Below are 23709 nucleotides of genomic sequence, written 5' to 3'. Positions count from 1 at the left end.
TGACACATAGCGGAACCTTCTCCACTTCCTTGTTGTACAGACGGAACAAGTTCCGCGGTGCACACCTTCATTGCCATTGGTTGTTATTTGTTTGCTTCAAACCTGACGGCGGAATAGTCATGTAAAAACATGTAGGTTTTGTACTACTACCGTGTCAAATAAGACATTCACATTACCCGTAAGTGTCACATTTATCTATAAATGTTCTGTGTTGTAAGTCAGACGTTTTGTTTACCAGACTAAAATGTTTAGTTAGCTCGCTAAGCTTAGCTGAGATTGATTAGCTAGCTGTCCCAGCTAAGGCTAGCTGCATCGGGTAACCACGGTAACCACAGGTAACGTCACCGCAAGCTGCCGTATTGTTTAACAGCGTTGTAAAGACGTTAGTAGCGGAGGACATGTGTTTCTGAGAGACTGTTAAACTCCCACACTGAAATAGCGCTTGAAAACAACAGTTTAACACGATTAATGGACAGACTGTACGTGCTACTATTTCTGCTCCACTGTTCAGGAAACTGAACTTTCTTTCAGTTTATGACGTAAATATTCATCAGATATGTGTGTTTATATGTTATTGCCTTCTTCTTTACCATCATCGTTTAGCAACTTCTTTCAATCTAATTCTCAAATTCATTCACATAATACCAGACAGGTTAATCATCTTCACCTGGACATGGCCAGTACTCCCTCAGATATCGTGGTGTTCAAATATGGAACACCAAAACACACTTTATCAAGAGCTCGTTATCCTTAGAACAATTATCATCACATTTAATTCATGATGTCTAATTATCTTTTGATATGTTTAGATATATATTTGTGTTCTTCTGTACTGTTTTTTGTATGTATTTTATTGTTTTTGTTGGATTGTTTTCCACTGTTTGGTTAGGTTTTTCTGCACATTTTGTGTACTTCTTGTTGTTGTATAACTTTTGTTGTATTTTTAAAATTATGTTAGTTTAGATCTTTCTTCCTTTTTTGTTATTGTTTTTTTCTCTCCTGGGGTTGGGGGGAGGTCCTTTGTATAAGCCTGTGGCTTCTTGACCTCTCCTGACACATTTCTTGTTTTTTTTTCATATACTGGATTTTGTGCAGTTTTATATATGTGCAAATAAATAAATAAATAAAAATAAATAAATAACGTTAATGTTACAAGGTAAAGCGGTGCTCATTTTTAAACTTGCTAACGCAAACTGTTTTGTTTGCATCTATAGACTGCGCCTTCGTCATGGCAACAGAAGTTGAGTTTCTACGGGATCAAGGTAAGGACAAACCAGGGAGGACACACACACTAGCAGCAGGTAGTCATGTCCATCAGAATTGTCCAGCCCAGAGCTGTCTTTAAAATCCGTTCATGGGAAGTTTAGGCCAAGATTGAGAATAATAACAGGGCTGTAAATTCATCATCATTACTATTTGATGTCTACTTTCACGCACACTAAATTGTAAATCATGTTTTAAGTGAATGACAATATAATATATAAATAAATAGACCCACATCAGTGTCAGTATGGCTGTTCATCAAGAATCTGGGACAGTCTTTTTAATTATGCTGAGACTAGTATGAGACTGTCCTACAGTCCTAAATGAATACTGAAAATGTCATGATTTTGGGGTGCATGACAAACTGATGAAGGGTAATAGTATATCTTATCTTAAACTGATACAAGTTTGGCACAGTGGATGCCACGAACCAGCACACTCAGACAGCACAATATGTGCTTTATCAGGACTGTTGTTCTGCTTTCATTTCATTGTCAAGGTGCTTGTGTGTGCCTGGACCATTTGGCCACGACAATTACGCAATCCAGGACCAATTGTTGATACTGCGGTGCTTATTTGATGTTTTCCAAGATAACAGTTACAAATTCAAGGAATCTCTCATGAATTATGACATTTTTCTGATTAAATGCTTTTACTCCATTGCCTAAAAGTCACTCATTCATGTCTTCTATCTAATTCCCTCTTTTTTTTTAAGTTTTGAATTACTCTAGCAATGCACCAATCCAACTTTTCAGTCCCTATAGTGATAATGATACCTGGGCTTTTGGGTATGAGCTGATACTGAGTACTGATCCAATACCAGTGTTTAATTAATAAGCTGTTTGCCTCACTGTGTGGAAGTGACTGGGATCATTCTTTTTTTGTCTAAAGCAACATCAGGCATGACTTAAACATTGCTTTCATAACTTTGTGAAACAAAAATAAATAAATATATATATAAATGATGTTATTTATTATTAAAATAATAAATCGAACACCAGCAACTTGGTAAAAAAATCTTCAAAATTAACAGGAATTGCAATTCAAGTGTAAGCCTTCTTATTGCAGCAACAAATTGGTCAAAACTTAAACAGGAATTAAAATTTCAGTTTATTTTGTATATAGTATATATGTATAAAACTGAATTGAATAGATCGGCCCCATTGTTTACCGATAGCCGATCCAGCTATTTCAGTCAGTATGGGCCCGATATCCGATCCGGTATCGCTGCATCCCCTAAATTACTCTGAACTGTAACTAACCTCGAACCTAAACTGTGACTGCTCTCAGTAAAACTGCTGTAATGTGACTTATGGCTGAACTGGCAGTGTACTTGCCAGCAAACACAGACAACCATTGCTGGATCTGCCCTTGAATTGCTTTGATACTCAACTCCAGATTCAACATGCATTTCTAAGATGTTTGTAATGCTCTTTTTCTGCGTTTTGCTATTGTGCTATGAATAATTGGTGATTGATACTGTTTAAAACTAGGACCCAATTTGTGAAAATTTGCATTTTCAAAATAGCCCAGTTTTGTGGGGAAACTTGCAACGCTGAATAGTAGAGCAACATGAGTGTGTGTGCTTGACTGTGTGTGTTTGTTTTCAGTCCAGAGACTAAATTCTGCCCTCAGCCAGTATCAGTATGGGCACCGCACTCAATCCACATCATCTCAGGTACAAAGACATCTGTAAATCCGTCTATAAACTGACAAAGATTTGACTCATTATTTGGTATCTTCAGTAAACAACTTGTATTTATGTATTTGTCTTTATTAGGAAATTATTCAACAAGATATACCATATATATATATATATATATTGGGATTTTGATTAATGAAAAGTATTTAGTAGAATTAACTACAATGGAACACCTCATGATGCTAACCTTCAACTCCTGCATCTCTGCTCATCAGGTTGATGAGGCAAGACGGTCCGAGTCTCCTGCACCCTGGATCTCAGACAGAAGGTCAGGCACAGTAAAAGTCTTTCTTGTATGACGCATTCTTGTTCCAAGTCTGAGTTATGAGGACAGCAACTTTCTGTTGATATGAGTGCAATGGAGCAAATACCTTTTGTTTTTTACACAGGTGACATGATTATTCATCTGTGTTACAGTATAATGGCCCCTCTGGTAGCGGAGTACGATCGGCACATGAATGAAATGACTGAACAGCTGCAAAGATACGAGGTGAAAAAAACCCTGAAACGATGAGAAACAAATGTATAAATAAAAGCTCTTGAAATATGCTTAATTGAGTAGCAGAAAGCCCAAAACTTGAGCTGAGTGATCTCTTGATCCGACCCTTCCAAGCATGCTCCTAGATCTGACTTTGTTTTAATGAGTAACATATTTTTGTTGGCTTTGTGTTACTTTTGAAATGTGCAAATGCAGAATTAAATTTGATTACAGGTGTTCTAAAACAGTGATTCTCAAAGTGAGGTCCGTGGCACTCTGTCAGGGGGTCCGCAAAATAATTTGCTATAAATTATAAAATTGTAGTGTATCACTGTAAAGTACAAATCTACAGATGGGGACCATTTGCACCAGTAAAACAAGCATATTGTGTCCATTAGTTGCACCCACGTTAGCTGTGGGTAATGGTGGCATAAAGGTTAGAGAAGCGAGCTTAAGACCAGAAGCGAGCTTAAGACCAGAAGGTCGCCGGTTCATTCCCCCTGTATGATGAATCTACCACCACTGAGGGGCTCTTGAGCAAGGCACTTAACCCCAACCGCTCCAGTGGAGTTGGTCAGTGACCAGCAGATCAGACTGTGATCTGATTGTACTGGGCAGCTTCCAGGTGTGATTGTGTAACTGTGAATGTAATCAGGGTGCTCCTGAAAAAGAGAGCAGTGCTCTCAGTGAACCTCCCCCTGAATAAATAAAGGTAAAACAAAAAATAGAAACTCTGATATGATTGTGACATATATCATATCTGTCACTTCACTCTGGGAGCAACGAACTGTTCCTGCTGCTGATTAGCTTGGCTTATTATTGGTGAGCTAACAGTCCACATCGTCAAGATACCAAAATGCGTCATTTGCCTTCATGTGCTCGTGAAAGTCATGAAGCCGGCCAAGCTAAAGCGACATCTGATTACAAAGCATCCGGAATATCAGGGCAAAACAAAGTGGTGTTAACATGATTCAAATTGAAATGTGTTTCTGTTTATCAGGTCTGAAGTATTTAGGTTGAAAAGTTTTAGAATACAAATAGTTCCAATGGCATCTAAGAGTACAAATGGTAGTAAGCATTATGCTTAATCAGTGTTACGATTATGAGGGGGTCCTTGGAAAATGTTCTCCCCTACACAGGGTCCCTGGCCCCAAAAGGTTTGAGAACCCATGCTCTAAAATGTATATGGATGTCTTAACTAATTGATAACACTCAGTGTTGATCTACTTGTTTACATCAACAGGGGCAGATGACAGATGTCAAAGTGAAGTTGGAGAGGGTTGTCAAGGAGAACGAAAGGTAGAAAAATTCCACTGGTGTCAACATATTGAGAGTAGATACACATGAGATCATTAATCACATCAGTCAACATCCACCAAGCTTTTATGTCATGGGACATGTTCTTAGAGAATATCAGATATTAATTGTTTTTCTAACTTTAATTATTATGCATTGAGTTACTATGATTGTATTTGTGTGTCCTACTAAAACTAAGGTAACAGTGAGATAGTAGACGTAGTGGAGTAGTGAGTTACAGTAGATCTTTGTTGATCATCAAGCCATTGTGACCATCTACATTACAGCCATATAAAGTGTGTTTGGTTGACTGTAATTAAAGTTGTGTTCTTTTTTTTTAATTCAAGAACTATCTGCAAAATCATTATTTTTATAAATCACGTTTTTAATATCTACCCCCACCTTTGCCAGGCTGCATGCAGACCTGAGGGAGTCTGTTGAGAAGCAACTTCATGCCCTGCCGGTGGCTTCAGGATTGGAGGGCAGCACGCTGGAGGAGGAAGCAGTCATCAGAAACCTCCAAGAGCAGGTCCAGCTGTGTGAACAGGTCTGCATATGTCCATATGTGATGTCTAAACGTATGTAGATTAAGGCCAATTTTTTGTTGCCATTCTACTGGGAGTGAGATGAAAAAAATATGTCTTTAATGTTTTTTATCTCTGTGCATTCACTTGGCGAGATTTGTTCTTTCAAGGTGTGTTAAAAGCGTGGTTATGTAACTAAATTAATATAAATAACTGTCATATTTGCTCAAACTTTCATTATACCTTGAAAGTAGTGCATGAGACAGATAATCTGTAAAAAAAAAAAAGGTTATTCTGCCTCGTTTTAGTGCTCATCATGACATTTGTAAGATTCCACCATGCCCAAAGAAAAACAACCAATCAGAGCCGAGGAGTCTCTAATGCAGCTGTCAGTCACTGCTCGTGAACTCCGATCAAACGGTCAAACTAGGCAGCGCTGATCAAATATGAATCAATATTCTGTTACTGTAATGCCTATTTCTCACCTCAAATGTTTTCGGAAACATCTTGTAGTGTACTGTTTAGCTGTAAAATTAGAAAGTTTGTGACCCGGCCGCCATGTTGCAAACAGTCAAGCCAAAACCAAGCCCCGCCCGTCGGCCAGAGCAAACTTTACTCTTAGTTTTGACCACAAACAACACATTTTGTAGAAAATCAAAATTGTTTGTGTAGTTGTAATATCTAACGCTACATTATAGGCTTTTAATCTCAATATGTGCGATGAAAGGTTAATATGTCTGCGATCAGGAGCACATACTGTACGCAATTTCTTCAGCCATAGCCATCCAAACATGGTGTGCAAACTACAGGTAGCCTACAGATGGGTCTAACAGGATGTAAACATTTCTGTGACCTCTTTCAAATTCTTTGAAGGCTGATGGAAACTGCCCAAGTCGACCGCAGCTTATTGTCACCGCCCCCCTGCTGCTGCTGCCGCCTGATCTCGTCTACTTTCTAGGCGAGGCGTAGTTCATCTCAAAGGAGCCTAGTATCTCCAGCTCAGACAAGTATGCTGGGGGTTTAGTCCAATCAGATCGCGGCTCATTTGTAAACAACCACCCAGAGCCTGGGTGGGCCCCACCTACATTAGTTAACCCTTTACTGGTTGTATTTGAGACCTTTTTGATGAGGATTGGTCATTGTTATTGGGTGAAAACAAATATATACCTCCTGCGATTAATGGACTACTCCACTACTTTTTGGGAGTAGTCGATGACTACTAAAATGCAGCAGTCGTGAATGCCCTCTTGGAACTAACTTTTGATTCTGTGTAGTATTAATATAGTTCTATCACATCTAGAAGTTCTTTGAAGTGCCACAGATCTTGCTAAATATAGCTTCAGAGCTAAAAAGCCCACTGTCTAAGATATTATTACTGTATATTTTTCCCAAGAAGGATTATTTAAATTTCTTTGAAACTTTTTTTTAGGAGAAAGTGTTAATATTCATTACATATATGTATAACATTTTTAAAAAGGTGTTCTACATTACTTCCTTCATCATTTAATCATTTTTTGAAAAAGCTATTTTTCATACTTTTCACTGGTTGTAATATTACATTCTCTGGTTTTATTTCATTGGTAGATATTTGTAATATGTTGACTCAGGTAAATCCATGACATGTATTGGGAGGTCTTGGTGAGTTGGTATGGAATTACCCTTAGTACAAAGGTCAAACCTGCTTTACGGTAACTGTCATATTTACATGTTGTGTCTTGTGTATTTTACATGCGTAGCACCAGAAAACAAGACATAGTGGTTTATTGAGTAGTGGAGTCACACATCGGAGCTATTAACTGACAACAGCAAGCAACAGCAACAGCTGGTCCCAGTGGCCCTAGACAGCACGGCCCTTTAATTTAGTGGTGACTCAGTTGTTTGCTGGCAAGATACAACATGAAAATAAGACAATTTTGAAACAGTTCTCTTTTAGTCTGGCTGTTTTCCACGCTGCTAGTGCCTGTTCTGCACTAGTGATATGTCCTGATTCAGTCACTGAATGCACGGAGATGGATGCATCTCGTAGTAAGTGATTTCTTTCTAACATGCATAAATGCGTGCATATTTTTGTGTGTATTTGTTTAGGAGCGGGCGCAGTCCATGGAGCTGTGGCAGACAGCAGCCCAGGAGCTGGACCGCCTCCAGCAGACCTACCAGAAGACCATCTCTGACGGACAGATCCACGACACTCAGAGGCAGCAGCTCAAGGTTCAGTATTTTCCACATTGAACATGCAGAGCCAGGACATTATTAGCACAGCAGCCTTTCACCACTAGATGGAGCCATCATTATAGAAATGAGGTTAATTAGAGCAGTTTGGCCTCAGTTAATGCTTCATATAAGCATGAGGTAATTACAACTTTTATTGAGTGCCTCTTTTTTTCTGTCACAGGATCAGCTTGTTCAGTTCCAGCAGCACACACACAAACTTCAAGTGGCCAATCAGAAACTGGAATCGGTAAGTGATGGTTAATTAAAAGCGTGTTAAGTTATTTGCCTCCTAATTAGCCAGGGGATCGAAATGCTGCGCACTTCTTCGAAATTAACCCTGCTCAAATAATCAATCTTGTAACTAAGTGAATTAGTTTCTAAATCATGCTGATAGTTAGCCGGAACTGTCTTGGTTGTATAATGGACTGTCAGCTCGCTTGGTAATCCTCTAACTTCCAGCACATACTGTTAGGCACTAGTCTCTCTCTCTCACACACCTAAAGTCACACATAAATACACTTAAGGTCAAACTGTTTAGGCTCCATTTAGACACTTATCTGACAGGCTCGATGTTGCGTGAGATTAAAGAGTACAGCATATTGTGCATATATTTATTTTGCAATTAATTGCATGATTGTCCATAGTTAATCACACATTTTTTTTATCTGTTCAAAATGTGCCTCAAAGGGAGATTTGTCAAGTATTTAATAATCTTATCAACATGGGAGTCAAATGTATGTGTATATTTATTATTGGAAATCAATTAACAACACAAAACAATGACAAATATTGTTCAGAAACCCTCACAGGTACTGCATTTAGCATAAAAGATATGCTGAAATCATAACATGGCAAACTGCAGCCCAACAGGCAACAATAGCTGTCAGTGTGTCAGTGTGTTGACTTGACTATAACTTGCCCCAAACTGCATGTGATTATCATAAAGAGGGCATGTCTGTAAAGATAAGATAAGATATGATATTCCTTTAGTAGTCCTGCAGTGGAGAAATTTGCAGTGTACAGCAGCAAAGGGGATAGTGCAAAAAACAAGAAGCATCAGCCAACAGAGTAAAAAAAAAAGAGCTAAACAAAGTGTAACAAAATATGAACCATTTAAATAGAAGGAAGTATAAAAAAGGAAGAGTATATACAGTATTGACAATAAGCAGTCTATTAAAAAATTGCACAAGTGGAAAATGATATTGCACAGTGAGAATGAAATGAAATTCTACCTGAAAATATTGCACATTATGAATTACACCTGAGTAGTAATAATGATATTGTACAGTCAGTATAAGGTATAGTGCAGTTATTGTCAGTATTTTGTGTTTAAGTGTATGTGGTCTACTGGGAGCAGTGCTGGTTGTGGAGTCTGACAGCTGCAGGAAGGAAGGACTTACGATAGCAAAAGGGAGACTCTTGGGTACCTACAGAACCCATTTTCATTCACATATCATGAGGTCAGAGGTCAAGGGACCCCTTGAAAATGGCCATGCCACTTTTTTCTCGCCAGAATTTAGTATAAGTCTGGAGCGTTATTTAACCTCCTTCGCGACAAGCTAGTATTACATGGTTGGTACCAATGGATTCCTTAGGTTTATTCTAGTTTTATATGATAACAGTATCTTCGCTCTAGCTTTAAAAGCTTGCTACAAACTAATAATCGCAGGTTGCGTTAATGCGTTATTATAGCTTTAATTTTGACAGCCCTAATTTATTTACATACAAAGCCATGCTCACACACATGGACATGCGTGCCTGGTGCTTATAGGACACAATGCAGTGTGTGAGGAGAGGGTAATACTATATCCCTCTGATGCATTTTTAATGAGAGGGCAAGCCTTGGGCTTTCCCTTCTCCGACTTCTCACACAAGCAGCCTTTTTTAGTCGCTGTATGTGAGAGAGCGATTGACTTTGTAGCCATGAATGACAGACAGAGTCTCCTCAGGGTTTGGTTGAAAAGGACATAGAAAGTTTTGAGAGATAAGTTTGAGGGGAAAGTTGGTTTTGGGATAAAGGTCAAGGTGTGTACTTGGAGTCATGCCACAGAAATGGCAGTCTTGTCTCTCTTGCCACACACAGACTAACCAGCAGTTCCTGAAGACAGTGACGGAGCAGAGCACGGAGATGGAGGAGCTACACTCCCAGCTCAGGTAACGAAATACATCAGATATTCAAAGTGGCTGCTGCCAGAGGTCTTGCTCTGTGAATGTGCTCTGTGGGGTTACTTTTACCGCTTTGACAACAATTTCCCACATCAGTTGTGGATTTATAAATACCACCAGTAAAAATAATTACTGTAGGAAAACGGGTAGATACAGGATACCCAATTGGTTTGGTGTGAAAGTGTCTCAAGTGTTTCGCTTGGAACTATTGTTCTCTCTCTCTGTCGACCTGGTGTAGGCAAGCAAAGGCTGAGCTGAGGACGGCCACAGCCAAAGTGAATGAGATGACCAAATTGCTGCAGAGTATCCAAGACCAGATGCAGAGACGGGTGAGAGAAGATTAAAAATCCACAGAATAAAAATATATTCCATCCATCCATTATCTGTAACCGTTTAGCCTATTCAGGGTTGGGGGGTACGACACCCCGGATAAGTCGTCAGACTATCGCAGCGCTGACACATAGAGACAGACAACCATTCACGCTAATCTTCAAAAACATTTTTTTGTTGTATTTGTTGAAATTCTCATTACATCCCGACAGCAATCAGTAAATAAAATAAAACTATTTTTACGATTTTGAAAGTTATTTTTTAATGCCAGAATCAATATATTTACTTAATTCAAGTCTATGCGGACGTATGAGGAAGTTGCCGCTTTTATTGTTGTAATCAGAGTAATGTGACGTCATATCCGTTCAGTGTCCGCCACCTAAAACAAACCACAGGCGGCCGCAGCGAGCTGAAAATGGCAGAGGGACTGCATGGATACGACCTGCGCCCTCACATTTAAAATCCAAAGTGGTAAACACAACACATACAGTAAAGTATGGAAACACTTTGGATTTCACACATTGCCTGGAAAAGCACAGCTAGACATGATGGCTAAAGCTGCATGCTAACTCTGACTTTCACTGGAAAAGAGTAAGTGTCACTGGGCTGGGTTTTTCAGTTGGATAATTTTTTTAATCTAGCGGTACTCTTGCTAGTTTCCCAACATTACCAACCCTAGCTTTAAAGGGGAACACCACTTGAATCAAGAATTCCAATATGTTATTTCCATGGCCTAGTAAAGTTCAATCAATATTTGTGAACATGAGCTACTCTCTCAAAACCAGAAACCAGAGAAGTGAGTCTCAAACTTGTGATGTCATAGGCTATAAAGTCTGGAGCTGCTCCATAGACAATGAATGGGAGAGTGATTTTGTGGACCCACAGAATGTAATTTGTTGTTTTTATACCCAAATGAGCTTTATTCTATTGTAGTTCTCAGTTGTGCAACAGAAAATGTCCCCATATACTCAGAACGTTCCCCTGGATGCTCAGTGTCATCTATAACATCTCTCCCTATATATTGTCTATGGAGCAGCTCCACACTTTATACCCTATGACATCACAAACTTGAGTTTTAGCCCTCTAGTTTTTGAATTTGGGAGAGAGTTGTTCATGTTTACTAATATTTTTGGACTGTCTTAGACCATAGGAATAACATTTATGATTTTTGAAAATGGGCTAGTTCCCCTTTAAGACTGAATATACATTGAAGTCGTTCGGAAACAAGTGAAACAGCAGTTGATTTTGTTTCTTAATCAGTATAACAGTTTGTGATATTTTTCACTTGGCTGTAGTGACCACCGCTTGTCATTATTTTGGATATTTTATAAACAAAATGATTCATCTAGTTAAGAAAAAAACAGTAGATGTGTGTGTATTTAGGAGGAAGATGTGGCAGAGGCTCAGGGTCGAGAGGACGCAGCAGACAGACGGCTCCAACAGCTTCAGGCGGCCTTGAGCCAGCTAGAGGCCAGGTGAGCACAAGTAAAACTGATCCTTCATCTGCAATCCCATTTTCAGTTTCTGCACAAGAGTTCCAATCATTTGTGTAATGTATGCACCATTGTGAAACACTGAGATGTAAATTCCGATGAGGTGAGGGAAATTGTATAAAATCATACTAAAATGGTAAGAATTTCAGCATGTTTTACAAATGGGTCACTCGACCCATCACACCACATTCTGTTATTCAAATTGACTTTAATGATATAACAGTAGCCCAACAACTATAACCGATTTCAGAGATAAGAGTTTCTGAGACCCTGGAAGCGGTGCAATGTTTGAATCTTTTGGGAAGCCATGGAGTTTTACATCAAAATGACAGTACCGCAGAGCCAAGCAGCAGTTTCGTGTCTTTTCCCCTGTTGCTGGCACTCACTTCTTTTTCTCCAATGCCAGACTAAAAGCTGCATCTCAGGAGGCTGAGGCAGTTCGCAGAGATCAACCTGTGTGGGAGAGAAAGGTGGGGGAACTCCAGGCACGTTGTACCACCCTAGAAGAGGAGAAGTATGAGGCCCTGGCTAAAGTCCGAGAGAGTGTTCAGGTGGCCGAGGAGGCTGCATTGCAGAAGGACCAGGTGACTGCAGTCTTTTTCTCTTTTCCTTTTTGTCCAGTGTCCGAAATTAACTTTTTGACTCACCAGCCAAGGGCACTGTTTGATGAAAAAATCCATCAGCCAAGCATGCTTTTTACCAGCCAAAATAATGAATTGCCTTTTTGTGTCGCATATACATTTGTTTTAGTACATTTCATTGAGATAATGTAAGGGATAATGTACAGCAAGCCGGTCATTGTTGTAAAAGAAACCCCGACAGGGCGATGCCGCACCCCGACACGCAGCGAAGGAGTCCCTCATTACCCTGAAGGGGTTTCTTTCACAACAATGATCCCGCTATCTGTACATTATCCAGCTTACACGGCTACTTACTAAAGAAATCAATAATTTGACACAAAAATGGTCTGCCAGAATCTAAGATCAGAACTGCGCCCATAGCAACGGTCTGTTATACATAGCAACGATCTGCTATAAAGAAATAACAGACCTTAGAACGAGTATTCAACAAAGCCGTGTAATAAATACTTAGAGAAGAGGCCAGAGCAAAATAATCTAGATATATTAATGGTTAATCTATTCAAACCTGAATACTAGGCTTGGGCAGTATCTATTTGGTCATACCTTCCTGACATTTCACCAGGTATAGGCTATTAAAACAATAAATCCCATGTACTTCAACATCCACTCCTTTATTACTGTTTGCATACTGCTTTTTGTTAGGAAGTTAAACAGATCATAATTCCCTCTCTATCATCTATTACATATTGCTGTGAAAACGTCTCCTTCAAACAACTTTATTCATTAAAGTTTCTCGCCAAAATTACATTTTACAAGATAACATTTGAACACATGATAACATCAGAATTTACCTTCGCCCAATCAATTTTTTTTTGAACACGCCATAATGTAAATCAGTGGTACCTCCTGTGTTGAAATCGGTAGAAACGAGATTAACGGTTAACGGTAGCTGTTAAACCTGCCGATTTCAACACAGATTTGTTGTTCGCAATGTAACGTTAGCGTTATCAGGGAAAGTCTCGGGCCTCTCTGCCTCAGTTGTCCTGGCTGGACCCACGGCGTTGGGATGACGGGATGACAGACCGCTGTTAGTCTCGAGCCCTGACGGGAGAAAAATGAGTACCGTCAGGTTTTCAGAATTTTGGCATTGACTTGGTAACGAAGTAACGTTATCAGTTCTTGTAACATCCTTAGTGTGTGTGTGTCGGACAGAGAGCAAAGGAGTGCTTCCATGAATGACAGCAAAAGTGGTAGAGACTCTCAGTGCAACCAAGTATAGTTTTTTATTACATGACTGTGTGGCGGATAGCCATCCGAGATTTACTCGCCAAACGGAAAATCTACCCCCATTTGGCGCTTGGCGGGTGTTAATTTCGGACCATTCTTCTGCCTCTATTTTTTGTCTTTTTCACTGGCCGAGCCTTTCCCTCAATCTTTTGAGCTGCAAGATCCTCTGACAATCGATCCTTTGTGTCCACATCCCTTCAGCACTTTCAGAACTTTGCCCACTGAGATGTGCAGCTGTGTCTGTCTTCACCCTCTCCCTTCAGGCCCTGTTAAGAGAGAAACAGAAGACAGAGGAGCTGGAGAAGACAAAGGAGGCCATCAAACAGTTAATCCAGGATGCTGCAGTCCGCACAAGAAAAGAGGTTTGGAGTAACTGAATGGCTCTCTGAACAAGAACTGCCGGTTTCTTCTAGACGTTGATATAGTACTGAAACTCCATGAAATAATGTTAGCTGTCTGGAATTGGCTTATTCTACTAAATACATTCCATGTAATTTGCTCTGTGTGTGACTAGAATCTTCTTTTAACATACCGAATGTATCCCATCATTGCTTAAAAGCACCGGATGATGTCAAGATAGTTGGTGCCAACTCTATACTTAAGTTCTCAAAGAAATTAATATCTGTAAAAACTACAGAAACCACAGAATTTTAGATTTATAATTAGCCTTACATGGAGGCACAACCTCTAACTGCACTGATGTGCTAAGCCAAAAGCAAAGCACTGCTCTTTTCCCCTGCCTAACCTCAGTTGGGGACATGGTGATTAAAGCTCAATTAATTGGTCTTCTTCATCAAGCCCTTAAACTGTTTAATCCTGTTAATGCCGTCTAGTAAGACTGAGGCAATGGCTGTCATCTTAGTCTCTGGCTGGCCTTCAACGAATGATGTTATTTTATTTTGGAGAGTAACTGTTGATGTGTTTGACTTTCTGTAAATTAGAGAACTTCCCTCGCAATTGCCTTTTTACCTTCCAGGACTTTTGTGGAGGTTAAACATTGCAGCCAACGTGAGGCAGTTTTTTCACCTTTACCTTCTTTCCCCCTCATCTTCACTTGAAGGGTTTAGATAAGCATGTGTAATGAAGAATTAATCCCAAAACTGCTTACATTGGTGGTCAGACCTCAGACTTACCTGAGGATGTAAAGCAGCAGTGGATAGAACTGGAGCAAATATGATTTAAAAAAAAGTTATTTTTATAAAACGGTCACTATATCCTGACAGTTGTGAATGAGACAGGTAATTTGAAAAAAATGTGTGTCTGTGTCCTCCGGTGCTCCGAATGGCAATTGCAAGATTTCACAGACCGGAGGAAAACAACCAATCAGAGCCGAACTGGAGCCTTGCCGTCTCTGAGCAGCTGTCAATCACTCGCAAACTCCGATCAAACAGTCAAACTAGGCAGCGCTGATTCAAATTTGAATCAATATTCTGTTACTGTAACACCTCATCCACACTGGGAACGTCAGGAGCGTGTGGCGCTCAGAACACTGGATTTACAATATTCTGAAAGGATATTATGGATTTTTTGCCCAATGATGCCAAAAATATTCTGCCTCCTGCCACTTCAAACCTGCATTAGGCAGAATGTTTTTGGCATCATCAGCATATTGTAAGTCAAGTGTTCTGAGAGTAAACTAGACTTCTGCACCTCCTCATGGTTCTGTTTTCAGGCTTTAAAAAATCTAGCTTGTGACGGGACACTTTGGCCAATCACAGGTCATTCCAGAGAGAGAGCGTTCCTATTGGCTGTTCATTCAACAGAGACGGCTGTCAATCACTCGTGAACTCCGATGAAAAGGTCAAACTAAGGAGCGCTGATCAAATATGAATCAATATTCTCTAACTGTAATGCCTATTTCTCACCTAAAGAATTTTCAGAAACATCTTGTAGTGTACTGTTTAGCTGTAAAATGCTGGTGCTTGGTATTTCCTCAACTTTTTTTTTTTTTCTTTTTTTCTTTCCTTTGTTTTTTATTTATCAGTATTATTTTGTGTGCCCTCTTTGTAAAGCATTTAGGGGTTTCTTGAAAGGCGCTATATATGTCCAATTTATTATTATTATTATTATTATTATTATTATTAACTGATCTCAACATGGCGGCCGGGTCACAAACTTGTTGGATTCCTTAGGTTGTCTAGTTTCATATGATATCTACAACTTCACTCTACCTCTTAAACTGACAGCCTCTGATAGACAGTAAAGTTGGTCGGGATCGCCCGCGGTTCTCAGAGGGTTATGGTACATTTTGAACAAAAAAATGTGATTAATTTGCGACTAATCGCGATTAGCTAAGGACAATCATGCAATTAATCACAATTAAATATTTTAATGGAGTGACAGCCATAAATACATTACAAACTTATTTGCATCTTGACCTTTCTTTTTTTAATTTTTTTAATTTGTATTATTTACTTTTATATCACAGACTATTTCAAAATCCATTTATCACACATTATTGTCACTTCCTTCATCAGTCTGCTGCTTCTATTGCCCAAAATCTTTGGTATTAAAGGCACGTGCTTGCTTGACACATTGGAAAACCTTATTCCTAAAAAGAACGTCCACACAAGAAAATCCTCACAGCGTCAGTGGTGTTAATTTTCAGATGATTATTATAATTTGGATGTGCTGCCCAAAAGTCAAAATATGCACAGTCAAAGCAAGAGTCCTAATATGGTACTCACATACTGTATGTTTCGACTTAATCTTTGAACTTATGCTGCTGAGTTAAGTTGCCAACTCAAGTACCTTCTTTTTTGTCCAATAAAAGTTAGTGTATCTAACAGACTGCAAAGTGATTGCATTACCCAGATCCCAGTAGTCATTGCGCATTTTGGAACTGTGACTTTATTTTTAACAGGTGGATAATGTGCGCAAGCAGTGCAACGTTCAAATCCACCGTATGGCCGAGGAGCTGTCTGCACTGCAGCTGGTAAGACCTTGGCCCGTTCAACATTACATTAAATCCTTTTTTTCAGTCTTCACCTGTCTGCTCATGTGTCTTTTTTTCATTCTGACTCTCCTTGTTCTCTCTTTCCACCTCTCTCTAGGAGTGTGCCGATAAAGAGTCTCAGATTGAAAGGTCCCAGCGAGAGAGAAGAGCTGTAGAGGAGGAGCTGGAGAAGGTATCTATGACAGTATCAGTGAAACACATGAAAAAAGCTGCTGAAGCTAGCTCCAGAGTTCTGATAGTGTTTGATTATAATTGTTATTATAATTGTTTTTGTTTTAGGTGTATAAGGAGGGCAGGGCAGAGCCCGAGTTCAGGAAGATTGATGCCCTTCACCAGAGGTGTCTAGACGCAGAGAGGATGAAGGAAGACATGAGCCTCACTCTGCAAAGCACACAGAACAAACTGAAAAAGATGGAGATGGAGTAAGTGTAACTTAGCCTTGTAGGATTAATCTTCACTAGTTTTGAACTCAACACATTCTTGGCAGGATCGCATCCTGGAGCACTCACAACAGCAGTGGGTGGTACCCATGTGGCTCTATTTGCTGCCAATAATGATAGTTGTATAAAAATAACATTTTGTCCTTTTCTTCGTCTATCTCGCCCCTTCCTTTCTTGATCCATCCGTCCGCGTATAGCTACAGCGAGGAGCTGTCCCGGTGCCAGGAGGAAGTGCGGCGGCTGCAGGGCTCTCTGGCCGCAGCCCGGGACGACTGTGTCGGCATCAGCGAGGAGCGGCTCCAGCTGCAACAGGAGAACTTGCAGCTCCGCAGGGAGATGGATGAGCTGCGCAAGGCTACCCTGTTGGTCCAAAAGAAGACCAAACAACAGGTAACCTAATGATGGATAGAAAAGGAAGGAAATTAAGGAATAGGGACTCTCTACAAGAAGCTCGAGGAAAGACAAGTTTAAACATGAGTCAAGTTGGATGTTGGTGGTAAATGAAGAAAGGGAAGGAAGTGGCTCTGCAGGGCAATAGTATAAAAGAGTGCTGGCCCATTAGAACGATGAACAGGAAGGAAGGAAGACGAAAGGATGGCTTCCCTAGGTAGATTGAAAATAAGGGGGTTTTTGAGCAGTTTCTGGAACAAGTGCTCGACATCCAATCACCGACGAATGCAATTCTTGCAGAACTCTCAAAATGTCAAAAAGTTTTGTTACCATATCACAGCATGGCTTTTTCTATTGTGTTCATCAAGGTGGTATTTTGTAGGCATTTTTGATCATCAATATCAATTCTCGAGTGGTAAAAAATTGTTAAATTTAGCACCAAATCTTTGTAACAAAACATATCAACCCAAAAATTGCTGCAGCAACTTATGAGACACAAGTGAGCATGGGAATGGCCATCATATACTTCTATCATAAGGTTCTTGGCCTTTATACACTTTCAACATTTATTTTAATTAATTAATTAATCAATTATTTTTTTATTTCTGATTTATGACTAGAACTTGTCACGCAGTTCTGAGCTACATCTCAAATAGTCTTCAGCTTCCCAGCTTTCAGATTATGTTCACTACTTCTATGTGACATCTACTGCTGAACTGCTATCTCTCCCTAAAGACCCCCTGCACCCCCCTAAAAAAGACAAAGATAGGTCTATGAAAAACTGAGGGGAGTGGAAAAGGTTAATGCAACTTGATAACTTTTTTTTATAACTTCCATTAGACCATCCCTGCCAAGCAAATGCCCACATCTTTCAAAACTCCACACCTTCAGTTTGTTACTCAGCCTTTCTGGTATAAATGTGCTGTCTCCCAAGCTAAGATAACCCTGATGACTTTGTTGGGATTATGTTCTCAGACTCTAGAAAGCTCCCTCTACGGCCAAAAGATGACATTATACAACTATTTTTTCACGCTCAGTAGCAGTACTCACGACAAGGGAACTAATCATTATGTTTAATGTCAGCGTAGTGCCCCTTTAAGAAGAGTGAGAGAATAGATGTATTTTTGTTCAGCCTGCTGATCTGAAGTGTTTGCCAAACAACCATTTGAACAGTTGGCACTGCTCCTGGAAAAGGGGGTGATGGGTTAAGTTAAGAACAGACAAAGACAGATAATATAATGCATGATTCACACACAAGTCATGCTACATAGTGATAAGTGATAATATTATCGAATAATAACATAAATATCATTCATTATCAGCCGCGACAGTGACGCTGGTATTGTTGTCACCGTGTGAGTCATCATGGCAAAATGATTGTGCCCTCCTCCCCCCCAACTTTGTGCCCCCACTTCACGCCCCTGGCCCAATTTGGCATCACAAAACTGGTGTCTTGGGTGTGTTGTTCAGATCAAAACAAAGGCAGAGTTTGAAGATGGGTGTGGTACAAGCAAGGGCGCTGGAAAAAGGGGGTAAGGAAGTTGGGAAGGGGTCATTGGGCCCCCCTACTTTATGCCCCTGGTTCGATTTGGTGTCGCAGCTGGGGTGATCCCATCGCAAGATAGTCTGGTTTTGATTAGTTTTGACAAGATGGGGCTTGTGAATCTTCTTCATCTATATGCAGTAAATGATTTTTGGACCGGCTAGGTGACCTTATATCACCCCACCTCACTCTGCCGCCCTCCCCCCAGCTGTCACAGATGGAGCAGGAGTACAGCATGAAGGAGCAGGGACTCGGGGCACGCGTGGAGGAGCTGGAGGAAAGCAGCCGAAGCTCCAGTGTTGATCTGACGCGCCTCCTTACAGCACAGCAGAAAAGTACCCAGCGCTGGAAAGATGAGGCCAAGAACCTTGTTCAGGCTTTTGAGACTAAAATCACAGGCCTCAAGTAAGAACTTGTGAAGGTAGATTTAACATTTCTAAAGAAAGGAAAGAGGATACAAAACACGCACTGAGAAATGTGATTCGGGACTAAAAGGTTGCTGGTTTAAATCCTTAGAGGACCTATTATGCTTTTGTGCTTTTTCCCTTTCCTTTGGTGTGTTATATCGTTTTTTTGTGCATATAAAAGGTCTGCAAAGTTACAAAGCCCAAAGTTATTATCCCCCACAGAAGCACTGCTCTTGAACTGCCTGAAACGCCTTGCTTAAAGTCCCGCATTTTCTTCCCTAACATGATGATATCACCAAGTAACACATTTGCATGATACCTGACTAGCAGCTAATTTGGCTAATTACATCCTCATGTCTTTTCCTAAAAACTTTTCCGTGACCTCGATGGAAGACGTCATGAGGTCAAGGAAAGAATTTGTAAGGAGACGGCTCAGAGACGGCAAGGCTCCAGCTCGGCTCTGATTGGTTGTTTTCCTTCGGACACGTTGAAATCTCGCAAATGCCGCTAGGAGCACCGGAGGACACAGACGCACATGATTACCTGTCTCATGCACCACTGTCAGTATATAGTGACCGTTTTATAAAAATAACTGCTCCAATTCTACCCACTGCTGCCTTAGTGTTCAAAAATCGCTTTGCTTTTCTCATACCGGCTGTGCTGCAGCACCTCTTTTCACCCTCTGTCTGAAACACTCTGTTTGAGCACCAGCAGTGTTTCTGTGGGGGAGAGTAACTTCTTTTGGTGTGGACTTTGTAACTTTCCAGACCTTTTACATGAACAAAAAACTATATAACACACTAAAGGAAAGGGGGAAAAAGCACAAACGCATAATAGCTCTCCTTCAAATGTTGCAGCCACAAGGAATTGTGGGAAGGCATTATCTCCTTTCCTTTCATAAAGGATGGTTCACTGTATCCTATGCTAAAGGAGATGAGAAAGGAAGCATTGAAGCATTTTCCCTTATCATTTAGAAACTTTTCAAACAGCTCTTATCAACGGCTGCTACTTAGATACTTCCGGGTCATTTCACTCAGTTAGGAGCCTTACCAAGCAAAACATACTTTTCGACCGCAGCCCTAGTTAGAGCGAGGCTGGAGTAGAGTCTGAAGAGTTTGGTTCAGTTGATCAATCACTACAGAGTGGGCCAGCTGACCAATCAGAGCAGACTGGGCTTTTCACCAGGGGGCAGGAATTCAGATAGAGGGTGAAAAGAGGTGCTGCAGCACAGCCGGTATGAGAAAAGCAAAGTCTTTTTTAATCATTAAAGCATGTAAACATGTTCTAGTAGAAACCCAAAATACAAGTATGCACCTGAAAATGAGCATAATAGGTCCTCTCTAAAATAGAAAGGGATAATAAATGGGAAAAAAAACCTTTGCGGGGTGTTTACCTTGAAACAATGTTGTGCTCAAAAAGAGCAGGCAGGCTGAGCAAACGTTTTCTGGTCAAATAATCCCTGCAAAGTGAAGCGTACAATGAACCAGTCTAATGGAAACTAGTGGGTAACTGAAAGACTGCGACAACAACACTGTTCTGATCCCCAATATGTTTAAAATAACATTTAATACAGAAAGTGCAATGCAATACTTTCTTCTGATACTGCCAAAGGACTGATGTTTTTATTGTATCAGTTTTATCACAAATACTGGATCAAAGAATAAACAACAGCTGAAGTGGAGCAACAAAGATTTTGATCACAGTTGAAACAAAAATTGAGTTACCACTTGAAGTTGTTTTGCCCTCAGCGACAGCTGTACTACACTGAGATGTATTGGATATATTGAACACGTTGAAACACTCGAAAATAAAGCTTTATAGATGTTTTGTCTCAGTGAGAAGTGGCTTATCTCTCTTTTCTTTTTCTTTCTATTTTAGGGCAGAGCTGAATCGGCAGAAGCAGCGTTCACACGAGCTGGAGATGCAGCTTGAAACTGACCATAATGCTGTTGCTGAGGTTTGTGTAACACACACACATGGGCACACAACCCTGCAGCTTGATTTCCAGTACAATAGAGTGCTGCAGAGATGACGTATTTTTGTAGGCCAAACAGGAAGTTAGCATCGCCATGGCTTCCCTCGACAACAAGCCAATGCGGTTTTTCCGTTGGGTGTTGGATTATTGCAGAAATTAAGCTAATCGGCAGAAGTAAAAAGCTAACGTTAGGCTATAAACAAACTACACCCCGGTCGCATGAACGCGAGTAAACAACGAGGCTGTAAAGGCGAACATGTCGTTTGTAGTGACGTTTTGTAGTCTCATTTAGCCACTTGTTAGCAGCTGCCTTTTTAATACACGTAAAAGCCTCAAAATTCAGGAGTGGGATATTTAAGATTGGAACCAATATGATTTTAAAAAGTAATTTTTATAAAACAGTCACTATATCCTGACGGAAGTGCATGAGACAGATAATCGGAAAAAAAATCATGTGCCTCTGTTTCCTCCGGTGCTCCTAATGGCATCTGCAAGATTTCACAGACTGTAGGAAAACAACCAGTCAGAGCCGAGCTGGAGTCTGCTGTCCAGCTGCCATCTATGAGAGCCGGCTGTCAAACGGTCAAGCTAGGCAGCGCTGATCAAATATGAACCAATATTCTGTTGCTGTAATGCCGATTTCTCACCTCAGATTTTTTCAGAAATATCTTGTAGTGTACGGTTTAGCTGTAAAATGAGGCACAGCAAATAGGAACGCCCTCTCTGATATGACCTGTGATTGGCCAAAGTCTTCCGTCACGGGCTAGATATATTAAAGCCTGAAAAACAGAGCCATGAGGAGGTGCAGAAGTCTAGTTTTCTCTCAGAACACTTGAATTACAATATGCTGAAAGGTAATTATGGAATTTATGCCCAATGATGCCAAACAATATCTGCCTACTGAAGCTTTAAGCTTATTTACCACAGACCTTATTTCAGGCATCTAACTAAAAACCCATTCCCAAAAAACATTGACTTTGTGACGAGGGAACCAGAAGTGCTAATATGCTACGCATTTACAGGTTTTAGGACTCATTCCTGCACGACTCAATAGAGTTTAGGGTTAAAGGGAGATGAAGCGGTGGAAAAATTCTGTTGTTATAAGAGGAAATGTAAGATGTTCTCCCTGCACTGTTGGACACCATCTTCTACCTGAGGGGAGGAGCTGCCCTTTGCTGTTCAGGCCTGTTCAGCTGCTGTTAGCCTCTGCAAATGTCAGGCCTCCTCTGTTGCAGTGCGCTCAGAAAAACAGATACAAAAAGGCAAGAAGCAGGAGGCATTTCACTAGAAACCTGCAACATTAGCATCAGAAGTGCCAAGCAGCATCAAGCAGCGTTACAAAGGCAAGGCAAGGCAAGGCAGCTTTATTTGTATAGCACATTTCAACAACAGGGCAATTCAAAGTGCTTTACAGAAACATTCAAGAACATTGCGACAAAATGCAAAAGAACATTAAGAAATAATTAAATTACAAAGAAAGTTGGGGAAAGTTTAAATTCATGCAGTCCATCCTATGGACTTCAACAGAATAATAAACTGTCATACATTTACCGCATAAGTGTAAAATAATACATATATATGGGTGAAATAATGCTGATGAGAATGATGGGAGCTGGCACACACGGACTGTGGATCTAGTGCTCGGTCTTAGGTTCAGAGAATGTATATGAATATATTTATATGAGGATTCACTCGGCAATTCCTGCATATTCTTAAATGCAGAGCATACATCCACTAACAACAGCCTGAAAAAGGTATGTCTATGGTAATGATTAGTGATATTCACACCATACTGTATGCTCTTTGGTACTCTGGTGTGCTGTGAAAACAAGAGTTTTGACATAGTGACTTTTATGTGTTTGACTCCATGTAACTAATTGGTATGTGTGTGTTTGTGCAGTATGAGAGGCAGCTAGCAGAGTATCAGGAGAAGGCGAGTCGTCTCCAGAGACGACTGACACAAGCTGAACAAAAGGCAACTACTGCTACACAACAGGTATGGGTACTCTTACATGGAGAGATATGTATATTTCCAGTTTCCTTGTTATCTCATTGAATACTGTCATTATTATTTATCTGTTATGCTATATGTTTTGGATTTTTTTTAACAGCTGAGTATGTTGGCATCACAGCGAAGGAAAACAGCCATGGCTGATCCAGAGACTCTATAACAGCGACTGTCATCGTGCCACTGGATGAATAATGTAGCCATGTTGCTCTTTTTTGTTTACATCAACATTTTGGCCAAAGGAATAAGACAACAATGGTGTTGTCAGTGCTCCGGTGATTAAATGGCAACAATGTTCTAATGTTATGCACTAATGTACTAAATTTGGTCGAATTGTATTTATAAGGATGGGATGTGTCTGATGTTTAGTATGTAAAATAAACTTTTTTTGTTACAACTGCAAAATAAACACTTTCAAAATACACCCTGGTCTTTGTTGTTGTGTTTGTATAGGAATATGGTTTAATGGTAATTCAATGCTTTGAGTTCTAAATATCTGCTTCTTTGTATTTCAAACTGCCTTCTGTTGTAAGTGCGCAAAAAAACCCTAGTGGGTTACCTGGGCTCGATTCTAGAAGGGAGCCCCCAAACTGAGAATCAAATGAGACCAATCAATGCCTAACTGTTTGCTGGCTCCCTTCTAGCCACTAGAATAGAAT

General features: G+C 40.2%; 1 protein-coding gene across 4 annotated transcripts; it reads left to right on the top strand.

Moving 5' to 3' along the window:
* The first annotated feature begins 37 nt into the window (after positions 1-37).
* On the top strand, positions 38-23474 carry sclt1 (sodium channel and clathrin linker 1). 4 transcript variants are annotated; one of them, XM_037765033.1, is made up of 22 exons: positions 38-178; positions 1215-1262; positions 2874-2941; positions 3181-3233; positions 3383-3455; positions 4687-4742; positions 5151-5286; positions 7349-7471; positions 7656-7721; positions 9558-9628; positions 9879-9969; positions 11354-11445; positions 11870-12047; positions 13595-13693; positions 16195-16266; positions 16385-16459; positions 16567-16709; positions 16925-17117; positions 18869-19065; positions 20946-21024; positions 22943-23038; positions 23154-23474. In XM_037765033.1, the coding sequence occupies exons 2-22, from the start codon at positions 1229-1231 to the stop codon at positions 23211-23213; spliced, it is 2055 nt and encodes a 684-aa protein (XP_037620961.1). In that variant the 5' UTR covers positions 38-178; positions 1215-1228; the 3' UTR covers positions 23214-23474. The 4 variants fall into 4 exon arrangements, with proteins under 4 accessions (XP_037620961.1, XP_037620960.1, XP_037620964.1 ...); XM_037765032.1 differs by having other exon boundaries at positions 41-178; positions 1215-1301; XM_037765035.1 differs by having other exon boundaries at positions 113-131.
* The last annotated feature ends 235 nt before the right edge of the window (positions 23475-23709 follow it).

The sequence above is a fragment of the Sebastes umbrosus genome, chromosome 3 (genome assembly GCF_015220745.1).
Source record: "Sebastes umbrosus isolate fSebUmb1 chromosome 3, fSebUmb1.pri, whole genome shotgun sequence".
Lineage (NCBI taxonomy): Eukaryota > Metazoa > Chordata > Actinopteri > Perciformes > Sebastidae > Sebastes > Sebastes umbrosus.
Note: the sequence above shows the minus strand (reverse complement) of the source record. Positions and strands in the feature narration are given on the sequence as shown.